Source organism: Scyliorhinus canicula, chromosome 8 (genome assembly GCF_902713615.1).
Source record: "Scyliorhinus canicula chromosome 8, sScyCan1.1, whole genome shotgun sequence".
In the NCBI taxonomy this organism is placed as follows: Eukaryota; Metazoa; Chordata; class Chondrichthyes; order Carcharhiniformes; family Scyliorhinidae; genus Scyliorhinus; species Scyliorhinus canicula.
In genome coordinates, this window is record NC_052153.1 from 23977595 (window position 1) to 23999169 (window position 21575).

General features: G+C 47.6%; 1 protein-coding gene across 48 annotated transcripts in view; it reads right to left on the minus strand.

Annotated features, from left to right (window-relative positions):
• Window positions 1–21575, minus strand: part of LOC119970160 (receptor-type tyrosine-protein phosphatase delta) — a 2903826-nt gene that overhangs the window by 158437 nt on the left and 2723814 nt on the right. For 24 of the 48 annotated variants that reach the window (XM_038804284.1, XM_038804281.1, XM_038804279.1 and 21 more), the window contains 2 exons: window positions 10435–11022; window positions 9970–10070 (listed from right to left, as the gene is read on the minus strand). In XM_038804284.1, coding sequence (XP_038660212.1) covers window positions 9970–10070; window positions 10435–11022 — 689 coding nt within the window. The remainder of the gene's footprint in view (window positions 1–9969; window positions 10071–10434; window positions 11023–21575) is intronic. The other 24 variants (XM_038804286.1, XM_038804275.1, XM_038804277.1 and 21 more) reach the window with 3 other exon arrangements.

Consider the following 21575-nt stretch of genomic DNA (forward strand, 5'->3'; position numbering starts at 1 on the left):
GTATAAAATGTAAAGCGTATCGTATGGGTAAGCAGGATTGTCCAGAAGAGATGCAGTGCTAAAGGATCGGCAGGAAATTATAACTGGAAAGATCCATAGCTCCAAATTATTACGAGATGGTGACTCAGCATGACCTTGCCAAGGGCAATTAGAGATTGGCAATAAATACTGAGCGGGATTCTCCGTCCCGCCCCTCACCGGCAGCGGGACTCTCCGTTCCCGCAGCCGGCCAATGGGGATTCCCATTGTGGCCACCCCCCACTCCGTCGGGAAACCCACGGGCGTGGGTGCACTGCCGGCGAAGCGTAGGATCCCACCGACAGAGAACCCCGCAGACTGGCTCTGCCAGTCATACCCACCTCCCGTGAATGAATAAGAAGAAAGCAATGATATATTGAAGGGCACGTTGCTGGAATAAAGTACAGTAGAAAAGAAACTAGAGTGTCATTGCAACTTAACATTGAAGATGTCATTATTTTCTGTGGCAATATTTGTCACGGCAAATAAGCTGGAATGGTGTATAAGTGGACGTATGCGTGCAGATGTTGGGTCAGCACGGCGGCACAGTGGCTAGAACTGTTGCCTCACAGGGTCAGGGACCCGGGTTTGACTCCGACCTTGGGTGACTCTCTGGATTTTGCACGTTCTCCTCGTGTCTGCGTTTCCTCCGGGTGCACCAATTTTGTCTCACAGTCCAAAGATGGGTAGGTTATATGGATCGACCATGCTAAATTGCCCCTTAGTGTCCAAAGGTTCATTGGGCTGGCAGGGTTGCGGGGAGTGGACCTAGGTGGGATGTTCTTTCAGAGGCTTGGTGCAGGGTTGATGGGCCAAATGGCCTTCTTCTGCACTGCAGGTATTCTAGGATTCAATGTTTTCTGTAACTTTACTAGAGTGCTGCTGCCTGTAGGTACATGGATCTTGATCCTATGGTTGTGACCCGTAGGTAAAAGCAGACTAAAGTCCACCCAGCCACTCATGGATCTCTCACTTCCACTAGCCTGCAAAACAGGTTGAGCTGGTTTAGTGTGGCAAGATGCCTGTGGTGACACAAAATAGTGTTTGTGACACAAGCCCGTAGACGACAGAGGCAGCTCAACTTCAATATCCACACTATGCCGATATGCAATACAAGTCAACGCGTGGATGTGCATCAATCCTACTGATGTACTGCAGCTGAAACAGCACAGAAGGGTCAGCAGTATGGCTATCTTACTATATGGTAAGAAGTCTTACAACACCAGGTTAAAGTCCAACAGGTTTGTTTCGAACACGAGCTTTCGGAGCACTGCTCCTTCCTCAGGTGAATGCAGAGGAAGGAACCTGAGGAAGGAGCAGTGCTCCGAAAGCTCGTGTTTGAAACAAACCTGTTGGACTTTAACCTGGTGTTGTAAGACTTCTTACTGTGCTCACCCCAGTCCAACGCCGGCTTCTCAACATCATGGTTACTACATGGTGATACCCTGAAGATTTCTTACATAAACAGGGAAACCCTCTCCAACATAGGCATTGGGAGGCCAATGGCAGATGTAAACGAAAGGAAGGAATAACCCAAGAAAGTTGTTTTGCCGCTGCTCACTCAGGCCTGGACTACACGGAGCTGTGACATAAAAATGCCTTCAATCTGAGGAGTGATATGAACAGTGCATAAAAACGTCAGCCGAGTAAGGTTGTATTGTAACTGATTGTGATCGGCGCGCACGTAAAATGTCAGCGGCAGTAAAAAGAATTCAAAAGAAATCAAGGACAATTCTAGGCCTGAGTTCATAAAATTGCAAAGGGACTAAAAGAACTCAATGTGCTCTCATTAGGAAAAGGAAATGGAGGGAGCATTTAAAATCATGACAGCGACTGGTTACTGCTTTGTTTGAAGGAGGAAGAGGGAAGAATCTAAAGATATTACCATAAACTGTTAATGTCCAAGCCAAGTGCAGCTCGAGTCAGAGCTTGAACTCAGTTAAATGGACTGAGCTGACTGTCACTTTGCACAGTGAATATTGAGCACTGAATCATTCAGAAAGGATATTTATAAGTTACCAGGTAATACAGGCTTGGTGCAAAGCCAAAAGTAATGAAAATGGTGTTCACAATGAATGGAAGTGTGAGGCTGAGTTGTATTGGACGAATATCCTTATGTTCTTGTGTACAGCACGGAAAAGGAAAAGGTCCAGGCTATATAAAATTTCCCCAGGGTAGAAAATGATTGTACAAGGGAGCAAAAGTGTTTGGTTAAGCACCAGCATAACTGGAGTACAATACAGACAGGCATGCGTTTCGGCTACAGAGAGAACACTTAAGGGATTGAATTCCTGTGGTTGATTGTCAGGAGTACAAAACTCAATTGCCCAATATGTACTCAAAATAGCTTTTTTGGTAACAGCTATCAAGAACAGGAATTCCATTTCCAAACTGTCCTTTTACAAATTAAACTGTAAGTTTATTTGAACTGTAAAGCAACTTTTAACACATAATGCTAAACACCATAGTTTTGTTTGTACCAGGTTCTGACTATTGTGAATCCACACAACAGCAGCTAACCCTTCCCTCCTCCATTGATCGGTGAGCGGGGAGTAATGTCCAATTGGAAGAAGCTGCATTCTTTATTCAATAAAAATGCCATTGAAATTTTAAAAATATAACTGGAACAGTCTTTTGTTGAACTTAATTACTTTGTGGAGTCAATAGAGACTCTTGTCAAAGGCCGAGCAAGGTCCTTAAGTGACCACTTAAGGGCCTCATCCTGCTGCCACGTGGCAGGAGCTACATCCGATGGGAAATTCAACAGGAGCCCTGGTGGGTATGCCTGCAGCCAGGTGGTGGCGGTGTGTCCCCTTCTATTTGGATAGTCTGTGCCCAATGGAGGGCCACCCATGCGTGAAGACACCCACCACCCTTAAAACTAACGCCATTCCCTCACCTCACCGAAGCCTCTGACTGCCCTGGAAATCACGGCTCACCCACATTTCCTCCAAAACAGCAGGAACAATCTTCAGCCTGGGCCTACTGAATTGCCAGCAATGGCCACTGCTTCTAATGGCACAGCCTGCACTGGATGGCTGCTGGCCTCTGAATGGCCAGCAGCTCTCAGAGTGCCAAGGTGGTCTGGGTTCGAAGGCCCACCTTGTTCGCTGGGGCATTGTCCCAGTTTTTCCAGAAGTTGTTAGCCCCTCTGTCCCCTCAACACTCACACCCCCTTACTACCCTCATCCAAAGTTGTGTCACTGCCTGTGGGAAGTCTGCACATTCTCCCCATGTCTGCGTGGGTTGATACAGTCCAAAGATATGCAGGTTAGGTGAATTGGCCATGCTAAACTTCCCTTAATGTCCAAAAAAAGGTTAGGTGGGGTTACTGGGACAGGGTGGAGGTGTGAGTTTGGGTAGGGTGCTGTTTCCAGGGGCCGGTGCAGATGTGATGGCCGAAATTCCCTCCTTCTGCACTGTAAATTCTATGATGCCATGTCCATTCCAATTCATGCATCCTACCCACCCCTTTGCTCCCTAATACTCCAATGCCACTTCCATTGTTCTTTATTCCATTTTGTACATTAGCTGTCCCCAGTTGCCTGTCATTATCCCCTTTTCGCTGCAACATTCACAGGAGTAAACTAATGCTTCTGCTGTCTCCTTCCTATTGTGACAATAACGATTATTATAATACCCTCAAATAACTTTTGGTGCATATTGACGATTTTTAGTTCTTTTTGCCCTCAGTCTGGTCTCAGTGAATTCGGAGTCGGATTGTAGGTATCAATTATCGTTTATTTCAAACAGCTTGCAAGCTTGATTCACTCTGATAATATATGATCCAGGTCTTCATTCTATTCTCATTTAGTTTCGCTAATTTGCCACTTATTTTCTCCCCTTCTGCCCGAAGATCATCTTCCAGGGCAAAATCTTTCTTTTTCTTTTCCAGCGGGAAAATTAGAGGTCAGCCCACCAGCTGCCTTGGCGGAATTTCCTGCCATATTTTCAAACATAGGACAGGACATGGACAGGGACCCCCCCCCCCCCCCCCTCTCCCAACAGCCAGAGTGTCCCCCTGGCAGCGGCCCCAGCACTTTTTAATTACACCCTCATTTCCTGGTGATTTGCTCTTTTTCAATCTATTGACATTAGTCTTTGTCCTACTCTTGTGACTCACGATCATAACCTTGAACACATAATTACGTTGCGATCATACTATTAAGGTGCTCCCCGCTCTGTTTAATTCATTGCATTATGAAACACCCAGCAGTTATTTTGTTTTTCTTGAGTTACTTACATACTGGGTTGGAAAGCAGGCCTGTATGCAATTTGAAAAAGGCTGGTCAGTGGAGGCAGACAGTACTGTTGCTGTTGGAATGGCCAATGCAGCTGCTGGGTCATCTAATGACCAAAAACAAGGCCCCCTACTGACCCTACCCCTTGCCCAGCTCGCAGAGAGGCTTTGCGGTCTCCCTGTGTGGTGATGAGCCCACATGCAGCAAAATGCCCACTGAAGCAAGAAAATACCCTTAATTGACTGCTTAAGTGGCTCACTTGGGCTCCCAGGAAGTGGTATGTCTGCCAGCTTTACCCCCACTGCCAAAATGGCAATGCTGTGGGAAGACTTTGGACAACCTTACCAGCACCTTCTCATGCCAATTTTGCCAGCCTTTCCACCACTCTGGAAAAATACAGCCCATAGTCCTACAATTTCTGGATCCTCCACTTTAGTCAGTGCATCCAGTTAATCCATTTGCTTTGAATACTTCCATACATTTTTGCAGTTTAAAAAAAAAATATTATTTCATGTCTTGGTTTTTAATATATTTTACCTTTCTGCTTTATCCAATCTCTGGCCATTTGTCAAATTTTCATTAATCCCTTTAATTTGTCCTCTACGCTACGGATGAATTATAATTGTGGATTGAAACATGGTGGCCAGGCACACTCAATCATGGGAAGAACAGGCTTTCTTTCAAGACGTCTGGTGGTGGGAAAGCCTCCTGTGATTACGTCGGAGGCGGGAATGGGCCGATACAAGAAACACGGCCACTCATGGTGGGATGTCAATTAGGCTCATTAATGAACCAATGACATAATTTATCCTGACCCAATCAGAATTTAGTGGTGGCTCAGAGATCAAGGGTGGGATTTATCGGCTACATCCCGCTGGGATTGGGATAGGACCCGGCTGGTAAATTCCGCGAGGTGCCTCCCCCGGATTCCTGTTGGCCGCTACGCCTCATGAGATCTACCAAGATCACAATGGGTGGGGCCCCATTCTCGCATGGTTAAATAAATTTAAGAACCCACCTGGCCATGCTGACACCGGATTAAACAGCCACCCGGCACCTCTCAGTCTCTCCGAAATGCCCTCAGCTGAGCGCTAATCAGTACTGGCCCTCACAAATGCAGTGGGGGGGGGGGGATTCTCCCAGGCAATCGAAGGCCCCAGTGTGGCCTCTGGCCATGCTGGTGCCCTGGCACTGCTAGTGTCACCTGGGCACCCTGGCAGTGCCACCACCCATCTGCCAGCCTGGTACTGCCAGGGTGCACAGGTGGCATGGTCAGGCTGGCGGGGCACTGCCAGGATTCCATGCTGGCAGTGCCAAGTGCCAGGCTGGCATTTTCCCTGTGCCGGGGATTGGGCCTGGGGGTGTCCTGAGGTGGGGTGCAGGGGGGTCTCTTCAACAGGTGAGTTGGGTGTTGCTGGGGGGGGGGGGGGGGGGGGGGGGGGGAGCTGGGGGTCGTGCCGGTGGGGATCGGGAGATCGGGGTGCGATTTTTAAATGGTGCCCCGATCTCTTCCTCCGCTTGTTGAATTTCCTCAGTGCAGGAAATGACGCTAAAGTGAGGCCTCGCGCTTTCCATCCCGGGGGCCCAGAAAAAAACAGAGTGCCATTCAATACCGGGGCTGTTCCTGGCACTTCCTCCATGCCTGCCCAGAACGGATTTTGTTTTTAGTTAAATCGTGCTTTAAATGCATTGCACAGCTTTCCCATGCTTCCCGAAGGCCAGTGTGCAACTCCTTGGTTTACAACAGCCTTGCGGGAAGGGTAGGGTGGTGATGGTGGTGGGGGGGTCCTTGTTGCCAATAACTTTGTGCCCAAATAAGAGACTCAGCTTCGGGAAGGTGGGGGCTGCTAAAAAATATCCATCCGCCCTTGTCTCGAACCCCCTTGCTCCCACTGTGACCCCACCCACCTCTCAATCACCAGAAGCCATCCAATAAATATCCCTGATGAAGTCATTGAAGCACCTACCACAAGACCATAAGACATAGGAGCAGAATTAGGCCACTCGGCCCATCGGGTTTGATTCGCCATTCAATCATGGCTGATATTTTTATCATCTCCATTCTTCTGCCTTCTCCCCATAACTCCTGACCCCTCATTAATCAAGAACCTATCTATCTCTGTCTTAAAGACACTCAGTGATTTAACCTCCATAGACTTCTGTGGCAAAATGTTCAGATTCCCACCCTTTGGCTGAAGAAGTTCCTCCTCATCTCTGTTTTAAGGGATCGTCCCTTTAGTCTGAGATGGTGTCCTCTGGTTCTAGTTTATCCGACAAGTGGAAACATCCTCTCCACTTCCACTCTATCCAGGCCTTGCAGTATACTGTAATTTTCAAAAAGATCCCCTCTCATTCTTCTAAACTCCAACGAGTACAGACCCAGAGTCTTCAACCGTTCCTCATGCAACAAGCTGTTCATTCCAGGGATCATTCTTGTGAACCTTCTCTGGACCCTTTCCAAGGCCAGCACATCCTTCCTTAGATACGAGGCCCAAAACTGCTCACAATGCTCCAACTGGAGTCTGACCAGAGCTTTATACAGCTTCAGAAGTACATCCCTGATCTTGTATTCTAGCCCTCTTGACATGAATGCTAACACTGCATTTGTCTTCTGAACTGCCGACTGAACCTGCACGTTAAATTAAGAGAATCATGAATAAGGGGCGGAATTCTCCGCTCCTGCGCTGCATCGGGAAAGCCGTTGTGAACTCGGCCGAGTTTCACGACGGCCTCGAAGACCACTCCTTGCACCTTATTCACCCCCCCCCCCCCCCCCCCCCAGGGAGCTAGGAGCGGCGCTCCGTAAATCTCAGCCACCGGGCCTTGACGCTTGCGTCAAGGCGGCACGCCGAGAATGACGCGATGGCGGCGCCTTAGTGACGTCAGCCGCGCATGCGCAGGTTGGCAGGCTCCAACCCGCGCATGCGCGGCTGATGTCACGACGGTTGCCGTCTTCCTCTCAGCTGCCCCGCAAGACGTGGTGGCTTGATCTTGCAGGGTGGCGGAGGGGAAAGAGTGCGTCTCTTGGAGACGCCAGCCCGACGATCGGTGGGCACCGATCGCGGGACAGTCCCCTCCCGAGCACGGCCATGGTGCTCACTCCACTCTCCGCCCCCCACAAGCTTCAAACGGAACTTTGGCGCCATGTTCACGACGGCAGCGACCAGGTGTGGTTGCCGCCATCGTGAACCGGTCGGGAACGTCAGGTCGGTCGGCCCATTCGGGCCGGAGAATCGACGGTCGCCGTGAAAAATGGCGAGCGCCGATTCTTCCGAGCGGGGGGTGGGAGAATCGCTGGGGGTGTCAGGGCGGAGTGTCGTGAGTCGCCTGGTCCTCCCGCGATTCTCCCACCCAGCGTGGGAAGCGGAGAATCGCACCCAAGGACTCCCAAGTCCCTTTGTGCTTCCGATTTCCTAAGCATTTCCCCATTTAGAAAATAGTCTATGCCTAAATTCCTCCTTCCAAAGTGCAAAACCTCACACTTTTCCATATTGTATTTGATTTGCCACTTCATTGCCCACTCTCCCAGCCTGTCCAAATCCTTCTGCAGCCCCCTTGCTTCCTCAATACTACCTATCCCTGTACAGATCTTTGTATCATCTGCAAACTTAGCAACAGTGCTTTCAGTTCCTTCTTCCAGATCATGAATGTATATTGTGAAAGGTTGTGGTCGCTGCACAGACCCTTGAGGCACACCACTAGTCACTGACTGCCATCCTGAAAAGGATCCCTTTATCCCCACTCTCTGCCTTCTGCCAGTCAGCCAATCCTCTATCCATGTCAGGATCTTACCCTGAACACTATGGGCTCTTAACTTATTTAACAATCTCCTTTGCGGCACCTTGTCAAGGGCCTTCTGGAAATCTAAATAAATCACGTCCACTGGTTCTCCTTTGTCTAACTTCCTTGTTACCTCCTCAAAGTACTCTAACAGATTTGTCAGACATGACCTCCCTTTGACAAAGCCGTGCTGACTCAGTCCTATTTTATCATGCACTTCCAAGTACTCCACGCTCTCATCTTTAATAACGGACTCTAAAATCTTACCAATGACCGAAGTCAGGCTAACCGGCCTATAATTTCCCGTCTTCTGCCTCCCTCCCTTCTTAAACAGTGATGCTACATTCACCACCTTCCAGTCCTCTGGGGCCCTTTCTGCTCCAGTGAGTCCTGAAAGATCACCACCAATACCTCCACAATTTCCTCAGCTGTCTCTTTTAGGACCCTGGGGTGTAGTCCACCCGGTCCAGGTGACTTATCCACCTTCAGACCTTTCAGTTTCCCCAGAACCTTCTCCTTAGTGATGGCCACTGCACTCACCTCTGCCTCCTGAAGCTCTGGCATCCCACTGGTGTCTTCCACCATGAAGACTGATACAAAGTAACTATTCAGTTCATCTGCCATTTCTTTGTTTCCTATTATTACCTCTCCAGCCACGTTTTCCAGTGGTCCAATGTCTATTTCTGCCTCTCTCTTACCGTTTACATACTGAAAGAAACTCTTCCTATGGCAAGGCAATAGCTACCTGGCTGGGTAGCGCTGCTTAAATGGAGAGCTACAGCCTTAGACTGGCCAGCGGCTTCCAGAGGGTGGAATTTACTCCAGCGGGGTCCAAAACCTTGGGAATGCCTGATGCTGACACGTTCAATGCCTGAAATGCACTTATTTTGGTCGGCTCCAACGTGGAAGTGATGAATCATTTTGCACTATTTCTCCATCTGGTGGATTGGACCCATGCAGTGAACATTAAATCCAACTCTATTTTCCTGATTCCTTTTTCATTAGGTTTCTGTAATTTCTAGCAGTTTCCATCATCCCTCAACGCTAACCCCCCCCCCCCACCCTCCCTCCCCAGCCGCCCCCCTCAATGTTCTCCCTATTGTGTGCAGTCTTGCAGCAACCAAGTTCCCAGGCCGGCCTTGCACAAGTCCGTCGCTTTAGATTATCACATGTGCACATTAGTGCAGAAAAATTAAAAGGAGATAGGCATTTAAACAAATTGCTCAAGCTTTCCTTTTGGTATGTGTGGACTTTCTTCATCTGTTCGTAGCTAGGTCAAGTTGTACCTGGCTCAACCTTCAATGGTAACACTCTTCAGTGAAATCACAAACAAAATGGCGTTATATTTACTGAAGCTGCTGAATACTGTAATATAAAGTAAACAACCCTCTCAGAAGCTCACTCTTTGGTCGAAATGGCGGCACAGTGGTTAACACTACTGCCTTACAGCACCAGGGACTCGGGTTTGATTCCGGCCCTGGGTGACTGCCTGTGTGGAGTTTGTACTTTCTCTCCGTGTCCGCATGGGTTTCCTCCAGCTGCTCCAGTTTCCTCCCACAGTCCAAAGATGTGCAGGTTAGGTGGGATAGGGTGGGGAGTGGGCCTTGGTACGGTGCTCTTTCGGAGGATCAGTGCAGACTCGATGGGCCGAATGGCCTCCCTCTGCACTGTTGGAATTCTATGGTTCTACACAAGATTTAAATTACCATCAGTCAAGAAAGTAAATTTAAAATAAGTGGATCAACGTTTATGTTAGAACAACGGTCAGTGGAATTTGGTGCGGTCAAGCATTTCTACAATGACGTCCACGATGGCCATTTCTATGTTAAAGAAATGCGAGTGGCAAATTTAAAACTCATCTGTCCCTTCCACATAATCAAACATAAGCAGTGTCACAGGAAATATTTACAGCGGAGGAAAAATAACTCACCTTGAAAGGGATGGCAGTGTTGTAATTCTCAGGAATCTCCCACGTTAACAAAACCGATGTCTTCATAACAGCTTTAACATGAAAATTTTTTGCAAACACTGCTGGAAGAGTAAGGAGAGCGACAATTTAGATGGGACTGGTCTGACTTTCTGCTTGGACCCGTATCAGTGCTCTTGGCAGTTTCAAGTACGCGTAAATCACCTCTCCTGCCTCCATTTCGAACAACCTGTTGCCAGCCTAAATCTCTGTAAATCTTAGTGACTAAAACTTACCTTTGTGAGGTTTATGCAGTATCAACGGTATGCATGTGCTTGAGCTCAGAAGACCTCAACGTATATTAAGACTCAAGAACATTACCTTTCAAGTTGGCAGAAAGCAGTGTGATCTATTGTATAATCTTGTGACCCAACTCCCTAATATTGTCACCCACCTGTATCTAGGAGCACACAAATAGACAAATCCTACCTGGATCCAGTGGCAGTGTCCGGAACTGAACACTAGGGCTATATGGACCGGGGCCTTTACTTGTATGAGCTCTCACTTTGATATCATAAGTAGTGTCTTGTTTTAGGTTGGTGAGCTTCAAACTCGTCTCCGGAGAAAAAACAGAGAGCTCTATTTGTTTGTTTGGGCTGTTGATATCTCTGTACAATACATTATATTTTATGATAAAACCATTCCGTTCTGCCAAGACCGGTGGATGCCAGCTCAGCTGAATAGTCGAAGCTGTGGAGCTCTCTGCACGTGGGGTCTGGGGAAATCCGCTCGGCCGTTCTTCCGGGATTGTGATTTCTTTCACAATCTCTTCCCCAAAGCCAACTTTATTTTTTGAGGAGAGCTTGAAGACGTAGGAGGTGCCTTTGTGGATGTCCGTAGCCGTGTAATGGTCGTCCCTCTCTGAAAATTCCAACGTCGTCAGCACCTCAGAGTCTTTGCGCCCAAATTTTAAACGATACCCCAGGATGGGTCCGAAGGTTTCTACAGGAGGGTGCCACTGAATAAGCGCAGTGTTCATCTGTGTATGACTAACTAGAAGCCTGGGTTTCCCAGGAACTGTAACAACAAAGACAGACATGAATTAGATTTCTTACCTTAATATTCCCATAGGATTTATATGCATGAAAGATAGATTTATCGCAATTAGTTGTCAATTCAAAAATGAGTAAAGCATCACTTGCAAAAATCTGAAAGCCCTGAAGGCTACCCCCCCCCCCCCCCCCCCCCCCCCCCCCCCCAGCACATGTTTGCCGGAATTCTCTGACCTTTGGAGTACTCTTGCAATGCAGACCCTCCCCCCCCGCCGCCCCCAATGCATGTTTCCCGATGGTGTGGGGTGGCTTAAATGGGAAATCCCATTGACAAGCGGCAGGAGTAGAGAATCCCACCGCCAGTCAACGACGCAGCCACCGAAAAACACGTGGATGTGGGGAACAAAGAATCCAGCCCAATATCCTTTGAAAAGATCAAAGGATTCTGGTTCTGATGAAGATATGGACTGGTGTAGATAAGGTTAGGACAATTATCCAAAACATATGACAAAATGGTGTTACAAACCATGTGATATTACCTTCTTCGACCAGAATTGACAAAACAAAACCCAGCAACTAATAAGTCAGGAAGCTCCAGTTAAGTTGAATGATTTACAACTACCAAACCAAAAGAAATGTTCCAATAGTTCAGACTATAATTTCAATTTTTAAGACAAAATTACAATTTAGCGTCATTGCTAGAAGGGCTACTGCTTGTGATTAGTTCATGGCCTGGAATGCAGTGTTTGATATTTAGCTATTGTCTGAGTGCACCTTACATTTGGTAGTTGTTCACGCCAGAAAGAGGGGTAGCAGTGGGTCATTCAACCAGCCATTCAATAAGATGATGCTGATTTGCCATCTGAACCTGAGCTTTGAGACTGTGGGTGGGTTTTTCTCCCCCTCCATGGTGTGTTCCGCAATGGTTGAGGGCAGCTGGTCAGTGGCGGCTGGATATTCTGGTCTCACCATTGTCAACAGGGCTTCTCGATGAACGCACCCCCGCCCCCCACCACTGAGAAACCCATGATGGGGGTGCGCCATCGGCAGGAATGTAACATGCCGCCAGCGTGAACTGCCAGAAAATCGCGCCCTCTACCTTAACGCTTCATTTGCTCAGTGTCCGAAATCTATCAATCACTATCTTTGAATATAGTCACGGACTGAGCATTTAGTAGCTTTGTTGGGCGGAGAGTCCCAGAGGTGCAAAAACCGTGAAGAAATTAACCCTCATCTAAGTCCTGCGTCTCAGTCCCCTCATTCTGAGACTGATCTCTGATTTTCAATTTCCCAGCCATGGTATACACTCTCCAAGTGCCCATCCTGTCAAGTCCTCTGTTTTTAAACTGCAGGGAAGGAGGTCTTGTGGCGCAATGGGTAGTGTCCCTGCCTCCGAATCAGACACTCCAGGTTTGACTCCCACCCCAGGATTCGATGGCCAAGGAAAGTATGTTCATAACATAGCCAAGCAGGTTGATTATCAACCGGTAAATCCTTTCTGTTCGCCTGTAGCATATGATAATTCAATCATGCTTGATGTGGAGTGGTGTCCATCAAGGTATACCTCTGGCGATGGAAACAGACATCAGCATTCTGCCTCTTATACCATTAGACATAGGAAAGCCTCTAAGTCTAAATCTAAACGCTATGGAATATAGGCTGAGTCTACTCAATTGCTCCGCATAGGATACTCCTCATATCTCAGGAATCATTGGCGTGCTCAACCAAAGGTCCAAGACCCCAAAGGTCCACAAGAAAGTTTCAAGGGCTCCACCAATGTCTTGGCAAATGCAATACTGTTCTTTGCTCAAACAAATTCAAGACAGGCATCAATAGATTTTTGGATACTAAGTAAATTAAGGGACGTGGAGACAGAGTGTTCCTCTCTGTTATGTGAACAGTTATCATATTTAAGTTTCATCAATAACTGCAAAATCTGTATACCCGAAGCAAAATCACATAACCAGCATAAATCATACTATACAGTAAAATGGGGACAGAAGCAAAAGGAAGTAAGGGGAAAAGTGCAAGGCAGAGAAGACATAGTCAAAAATTTAAAAGGGCGACAGTACAAGGTACAGTGACTGAGGGGAGCTCAGTGAATAGGCCCAGTAATAACAAAAGGAATAAAACTGGAGATGTTAAGATTCAAAACAGAGGTAAAAAAACCAACATAAGTGTACTTTACCTGAATGCTCGTACTATTCGGAATAAAGTAAATGAGTTGATGGCACAAATCATCGTAAATGACTATGATTTAGTGGCCATTACTGAAACATGGTTAAAGGATGGTCACGACTGGGAGTTAAATATCCGAGGGTATCAAACTATTCGGAAGGACAGAGTGGATGGTAAGGGAGGTGGTGTTGCTCTGTTATTTAAGGATGACATCCGGGCAATAGTAAGGGATGACATCGGTGCTATGGAGGATAAGGTTGAATCCATTTGGGTGGAAATCAGGAATAGTAAGGCGAAAAAGTCACTGATAGGAGTAGTCTATCGGCCACCAAATAGTAACGATATGGTGGGGCAGGCAATAAACAAAGAAATAACTGATGCATGTAGAAATGGTACAGCAGTTATCATGGGAGATTTTAATCTACATGTCGATTGGTTTAACCAGGTCGGTCAAGGCAACCTTGAGGAGGAGTTTATAGAATGTATCCGCGATAGTTTCCTAGAACAGTATGTAATGGAACCTACGAGGGAACAAGTGGTCCTAGATCTTGTCCTGTGTAATGAGACAGGATTGATTCATGATCTCATAGTTAGGGATCCTCTCAGAAGGAGCGATCACAATATGGTGGAATTTAAAATACAGATGGAGGGTGAGAAAGTAAAATCAAATACTAGTGTTTTGTGTTTAAACAAAGGAGATTACAAGGGGATGAGAGAAGAACTAGCTAAGGTAGACTGGGAGCTAAGACTTTATGGTGGAACAGTTGAGGAACAGTGGAGAACCTTCCAAGCGATTTTTCACAGTGCTCAGCAAAGGTTTATACCAACAAAAAGGAAGGATGGAAGAAAGAGGGAAAATCGACCGTGGATATCTAAGGAAATAAGGGAGAGTATCAAATTGAAGGAAAAAGCATATAAAGTGGCAAAGATTGCTGGGAGATTAGAGGACTGGGAAATCTTTAGGGGGCAACAGAAAGCTACTAAAAAAGCTATAAAGAAGAGTAAGATAGAGTATGAGAGTAAACTTGCTCAGAATATAAAAACAGACAGTAAAAGTTTTTACAAATACATAAGACAAAAAAGAGTGGCTAAGGTAAATATTGGTCCTTTAGAGGATGAGAAGGGAGTTTTAATAATGGGAAATGAGGAAATGGCTGAGGAACTGAACAGGTTTTTTGAGTCGGTCTTCACAGTGGAAGACACAAATAACATGCCAGCGACTGATAGAAATGAGGCTATGACAGGTGAGGACCTTGAGAGGATTGTTATCACTAAGGAGGGAGTGATGGGCAAGCTAATGGGGCTAAAGGTAGACAAGTCTCCTGGCCCTGATGGAATGCATCCCAGAGTGCTAAAAGAGATGGCTAGGGAAATTGCAGATGCACTAGTGATAATTTACCGAAATTCACTAGACTCTGGGGTGGTCCCGGTGGATTGGAAATTAGCAAACGTGACGCCACTGTTTAAAAAAGGAGGTAGGCAGAAAGCAGGAAATTATAGGCCAGTGAGCTTAACTTCGGTCGTAGGGAAGATGCTGGAATCTATCATCAAGGAAGAAATTGCGAGGCATCTGGATAGAAATTGTCCCATTGGGCAGACGCAGCATGGGTTCGTAAAGGGCAGGTCATGCCTAACTAATTTAGTGGAATTTTTTGAGGACATTACCAGTGCAGTAGATAACGGGGAGCCGATGGATGTGGTATATCTGGATTTCCAGAAAGCCTTTGACAAGGTGCCACACAAAAGGTTGCTGCATAAAATAAAGATGCATGGCATTAAGGGTAAAGTAGTAGCGTGGATAGAGGATTGGTTAATTAATAGAAAGCAAAGAGTTGGGATAAATGGGTGTTTCTCTGGTTGGCAATCAGTAGCTAGTGGTGTCCCTCAGGGATCCGTGTTGGGCCCACAATTGTTCACAATTTACATAGATGATTTGGAGTTGGGGACCAAGGGCAATGTGTCCAAGTTTGCGGATGACGCTAAGATGAATGGTAAAGCGAAAAGTGCAGAGGATACTGGAAGTCTGCAGAGGGATTTGGATAGGTTAAGTGAATGGGCTAGGGTCTGGCAGATGGAATACAATGTTGACAAATGTGAGGTTATCCATTTTGGTAGGAATAACAGCAAACGGGATTATCATTTAAACGATAAAATATTAAAGCATGCCGCTGTTCAGAGAGACTTGGGTGTGCTAGTGCATGAGTCACAGAAGGTTGGTTTACAAGTGCAACAGGTGATTAAGAAGGCAAATGGAATGTTGTCCTTCATTGCTAGAGGGATGGAGTTTAAGACTAGGGAGGTTATGTTGCAATTGTATAAGGTGTTAGTGCGGCCACACCTGGAGTATTGTGTTCAGTTTTGGTTTCCTTACTTGAGAAAGGACGTACTGGCGCTGGAGGGTGTGCAGAGGAGATTCACTAGGTTAATCCCAGAGTTGAAGGGGTTGGATTATGAGGAGAGGTTGAGTAGACTGGGACTGTACTCGTTGGAATTTAGAAGGATGAGGGGGGATCTTATAGAAACATTTAAAATTATGAAGGGAATAGATAGGATAGATGCGGGCAGGTTGTTTCCACTGGCGGGTGACAGCAGAACTAGGGGACATAGCCTCAAAATAAGGGGAAGTAGATTTAGGACTGGGTTTAGGAGGAACTTCTTCACCCAAAGGGTTGTGAATCTATGGAATTCCTTGCCCAGTGAAGCAGTTGAGGCTCCTTCATTACATGTTTTTAAGGTAAAGATAGATAGGTTTTTGAAGAATAAAGGGATTAAGGGTTATGGTGTTCGGGCCGGAAAGTGGAGCTGAGTCCACAAAAGATCAGCCATGATCTAATTGAATGGCGGAGCAGGCTCGAGGGGCCAGATGGCCTACTCCTGCTCCTAGTTCTTATGTTCTTATACAGATTGTATAGATAAATCATACTATACAGATTGGTGTTATAACCAGTTATGTACCAACTTTAACATAATTAAGGATTCCCCAGCTCTAATTAACGGAAAAGTAAGTATTCATTTACTAATAACGCCAATAATAATTTCTAGGTTATAAAACTTGCATTGCTAATTACTTGGCATTTTTTAAACTTCCTTAAGATTCTCGGAAACCTACTTCTCCCAAAACCTCTGATTCCTGATTAGTTACATTGTAACATGGGCCATGATGGTGCGTTTTCAGTGTTCACTCAAAATACATGTGCTTTAAATGATTATTCTTTCCTCCTTCCTCTAGACAGCCCTCATCCCGTCTCTCAGCTATCTACACCATAGGAAAGATTGGCTCCGCTCAGCAACATGCAAGAAATACCGAGTTTTTATTCAGCGACCAACATGGAAAGGAAAAAAAACTGTTTGTATGTGTATTATTTTTGATGTTCACACATCATAGTTGTTGTTTGGAAATGTCCTAGCTGCCCATAAGACATTGGGTGTCACAATTCTTCAAAAGAACTGGAAATCTACAATTCCCTGTCTTTGTCCAGTTCTAATACAGACACAGAGCGCAGGATTCTCCGTTGTCCGACGCTGATAATGTAATCGGCAATTGGGCGGACAATCCTTTCCGACGCCCAAATCAGGGCCGGCATCAGTTTGACATCGGTTTTCTATTCTCCTCCCCCTCTCTGAAATGGAGTCATCATGTTGCATGTCACCGCAATGGTTTAACACGCTGAACACTCCGTTCGGCAGATACTGTTACAACCGCATGCCCTTCAGTATCATTTCAGCCTCCGAAGTCTTTCACCGCATAATGGAGCAAATGATGGAGGGCATCGAGGGTGTGCGAGTTTATGTGGATGACGTGATAATCTGGTCCATGAGCACATAGATCGGCTCAAACAGGTCTTTAAAAGGGTCCACAAGAATGGCCTCAAGTTAAACAGGACCAAATGCTCATTTGGTCTGTCATCAATCAAATTTCTGGGCGACCAAATATTCCAACAGGGTGTGCAATCTGATTCCAACAAAGTAATGGCAATCAATGCCATGAAGACTGCAGAGGACAAAAAGGAGGTATTACGCTTCCTGGGGATGGTGAATTTTCTGGGAAAATTCAGTCCTGACATGGCATCCCACACCACAGCCCTCCGGCATCTAGTAAAAAAGACCACAGTATTCCAGTGGACACCAACACATCAAACGGAGTGGATGGAGCTCAAGGCAAAGCTCACCACGGCCCCAGTCTTGCCGTTCTTTGACCCGACCAAGGAAACAAAAATATCTACGGACGCAAACTCCACGGTGTGGTGCTCCTCCAGAAAGATGGCTCCTCGTCCTGGGCTCCACTGGCATACGCATCCAGGGCCATGACTCCGACCGAGCAAAGGTACGCACAGATTGAAAAGGAGTGCCTGGGTATCCTAACAGGAATCGTTAAATTCCACGATTACGTATACAGTCTGCCAAAGTTAACGGTGGAAACAGACCACAGACCCTTAGTCCACATTATCCAGAAGGATTTAAATGACATGATGCCCCGGCTACAGCGCATTCTTCTGCGACTCCGCCGATATGGGGCGAAATTCTCCCTTACCCGGTGGGGTGGGGGGTCCCGGCGTAGCGGAGTGGCGCCAACCACTCCGGCGTCGGGCCTCCCCAAAGGTGCAGAATTCTCCGCACCTTTAGGGGCTAGGCCCGCGCTGGAGTGGCTCCCGCTCCGCCGACTGGCGCCAAAACTGGCGGCAACGGCCTTCAGCGCTACACCGATCGGCGTCGGGGCTGGCCGAAAGCCCTTCGCCGGACGCCATGAGTCCGCGCATGCGCGGAGCGTCAGTGGTCCAATCGCCCAGCACCCTCCCCAGGACCCTGGGGGCCCGCACATGCCGCCAATTCTGCCGGCACAGAGGTGGTTTAAACCACGTCGGCGGGAGAGGCCTGACAGCAGCGGGACTTCAGCCCATCGCGGACCGGCGAATTGCCGCGGGAGGCACGCCGATCGGCGCGGCGCGATTCCCGCTCCCGCCGATTCCTGGGTGACTGAGAATTCCGGCCACGGCAGGGGCGGGATTTACGCCGGCCCTGGGAGATTCCCCGACCCTGCGGGGGTCAGAGAATTCCGCCCATGATTTTGACTCGTCTACACAATGGGCAAGGAGCTGATAATCACGGATGCCCTATCTAGATCCATCACCATGACCTGCGAACATTTAGACTTCATTCGCCAAATTGAGGCACAGGTCCAGGTGTGCGCCAGCAACCTCCCGGCCACTGATGAACTTGTCATCCAGATGCGAGTAGAAACTGCAAAAGACCCTCTGCTGCAAAGGGTAATGCACCACCTCGCAAATGGGTGGCGCAAGGGGCAATGCCCCCAGTTTTTTAATGTCAAGGATGATTTGACGGTTGTTGAAGGGATCATTCTGAAACTGGATCAAATTGTTATCCCCCATAGCATCCAGGCCATGTTGCTCAAGCAGCTCCATGTGGGTCACCTTGGAGTCGAGAAATGCCGACGCAGAGCTCAACAGGTAGTTTACTGGCGTGGGATCAGGCAGGACATCTTCAATATGGTCCTCAATTGCACCACATGCCAGAGGTTGCAACTGTCACAGCCCAAGGAGATGCTCCAACAACATGAGCTCGTGACCTCTCCGTGGTCCAAGGTGGGAATAGACCTCTTTCACGCAAATGGGTGTGACTATGTACTTCTGATCGATTACTTTTCGAACTACCCAGAAGTTGTGAAGCTGTCAGACCTCACGTCAAAATCAGTCATCAAGGCCTGTAAGGAGACGTGATGTGGAGATGCCGGCGTTGGACTGGGGTGAGCACAGTAAGAAGTCTTACAACACCAGGTTAAGGTCCAACAGGTTTGATTCAAACACGAGCTTTCGGAGCGCAGCTCCTTCCTCAGGTGAATGGCGAGGTATGTTCCAGAAACATTTATATAGACAAAGTCAGAGATGCTGGACAATGCTTGGAATGCAGGCATTTGCAGGTAATCAAATCATTACAGATCCAGGGAGAGGGATAATCACAGGTTAAAGAGGTGTAAATTGTCTCAAGCCCGAACAGTTGGTAGGATTTTGCAAGTCCAGGCCTGATGGTGGGGGGTGGATGTAATGCGACATGAATCCAATATCCCTGTTGAGGCCGCACTCATGCGTGCGGAACTTAGCTATAAGTTTTTGCTCGGTAATTCTGCGTTGTCGCGTGTCCTGAAGACCGCCTTGGAGAACGCTTACCCGGAGATCAGAGGCTGAATGCCCTTGAATGCTGAAGTGTTCCCCGACTGGAAGGGAACATTCCTGCCTGGTGATTGTCGCACGATGCCCGTTCATTCGTTGTCGCAGTGTCAACTACTCATGAATTGCAACCTGCGGACAAGTTCCAGCCATCATCCACATTCCAGACCTTGATCACCTCACGATGCTAAGAAAAGTGCAGCGGCTCAGGGACCAGCAGAAGATCACGTATGATGCTCGTGCCACTGATTTGCCTGTGCTGGCTCCAGAAGATGTTGTTCACATCAAGCTGCCTGAGGGAGGTTGGTCAGCCCTAGCTGTTGTTCTATGACAGGCTGTCCCCAGATCTTTCGTTGTTCGCATGGCTGATGGTTCCATTCTCAGGCGCAACAGAAGGGCACGGTGCAAAGTTTCCTGCCCACCACCACCTGACCACACCCCTCCGTATGTTGAGGCGCCTCCTCCGGACATTTCAAACCAGGAGCCCGCCAATCTGGCAGCAATCCCGCCTGTCGAGATGCCGGCATCCCTTCCCCCCCCCCCCCCCCCACCCCCGCTACCTCAGAGGCGGTCGACACGTACCTGCCGCCCACCACAAAGACTGGACTTATAGACTTTAAATTTTGTTCAACTTGTTCTGTATATGCACGATAGACACCTTCCCATGTATATATGTTCACTCACTCACCACTTTGCACATAGTCACACATGTAAATACAAGCACACAGACACAAGCATCCAAAATTTACTTAAAAAGGGGAGATATCATAATATGCACTCATGTTCATAATGAAATACAGATAGGCAGTGATGGACACTCACAGGAACCAATCACCACACAGCATACAGAACAACCAATCACCAGGCAGGACACTACAGGGTATATTACCAGTAGAAAAGGAAGGCTCGGCCTCTTCGTACTGGTGATAGCTGTAGCAACAGTCAGGGTGCAATGTACAGTCAGCACCTACTACACATGGCACAGAGCAAGTCTGGGCAAACCAGACCAAGGTTAGCAAGTTTAGATTAAGAGAGTGTCGACTCACAGCGAACTGTGTACATTACTCGGCAAGTTCAATAAAGCAGTGTTGAACCCTCTGCAGCGTTGAAAGCTTGTTTTCAAATGATACTGCATCGAGTTGCAGTCCGTGTTAATCCAACATGGATAACACATCAGGCACGTCATCGGAAGACCCTCCCCCGATGCTTTGCCCCCGATGGGCCAAGTTCCTGACCGAGCGGAGGACGTGTGGTCTCAGCGGTCGGGAACCCGGCATGGCGGCTGTGGACTGTGTCCAGCGCCGCTGCAGTAAGCCGGAAGCCGTGCTGGCTTCCGCGAGGCCTGGGGAGACTGGTGGGTGGTGGCCAGGGGGCAGTATTTGGCAGGTTGGGTCCGCGCACAGTTAATGCCATGTTTTACAGCGCGACCGCTGTAGGTTGTCGCCGTGTGCATGCCCCGGTCACGGGCCCAGCCATTCTCCACCGTTTTTGTCGTGGGAGCCGGGAGTTTTATCCTGTGCAGCTACTAGCCCCTCACCGGTTCACCGTCTATTTTGGCGTCGTAAAACGTCACAGTTCCCATGCCGGCATCGGAGAATCCAGCCCAGAGTTTGTCAACAAGAGTATCCATTCCCCAATTGTCATGTAACATTGTTTGCATTGGCACACTGTGAATATTGTCGGTCCATAAAGCAGGATGAGGACGAGAGCCCTCCGATCTGTACAACATATCATATACACAGTGGCTCCGCTGTAGCCAGAAATCCGCAGCAGCCAAATTTGAAAGTGGTGGCATTCCCAGCGGGAACCTATACAGGGGCAGCTTACGAGAGCCATTTTCAATTTTGAATTGACCCCTTTTAAGGTTAACTGTTCTATTTTCTCCCCCTAGCTGTGCGATCTGTTGCTCTATGCATATCATCACTAGTTACAGAATGTCCCGAGTGAAAGAGCAAAATTGTGCTTTGAAATTAAGTGAAGTAATTGAGTGATTAATTTTCGAACTTGAGGAGAGTGCATCCCGGCTATCTTGCAAATGCTGTTAGTGGAAACATTAACCACTTCAGGTCACTCACTGCTGGCTGAGCTCCTCTCAGATTACTGTTTTAAAATTGGGTTTCAACTAAAATAATGGCTACTTTATGCCTCCTTTGCTGCTAATCACCTTTTAGCTAGCCAAGTACCTACCAAGGGTGTTAATCCAGCTCCTCATGTGTGG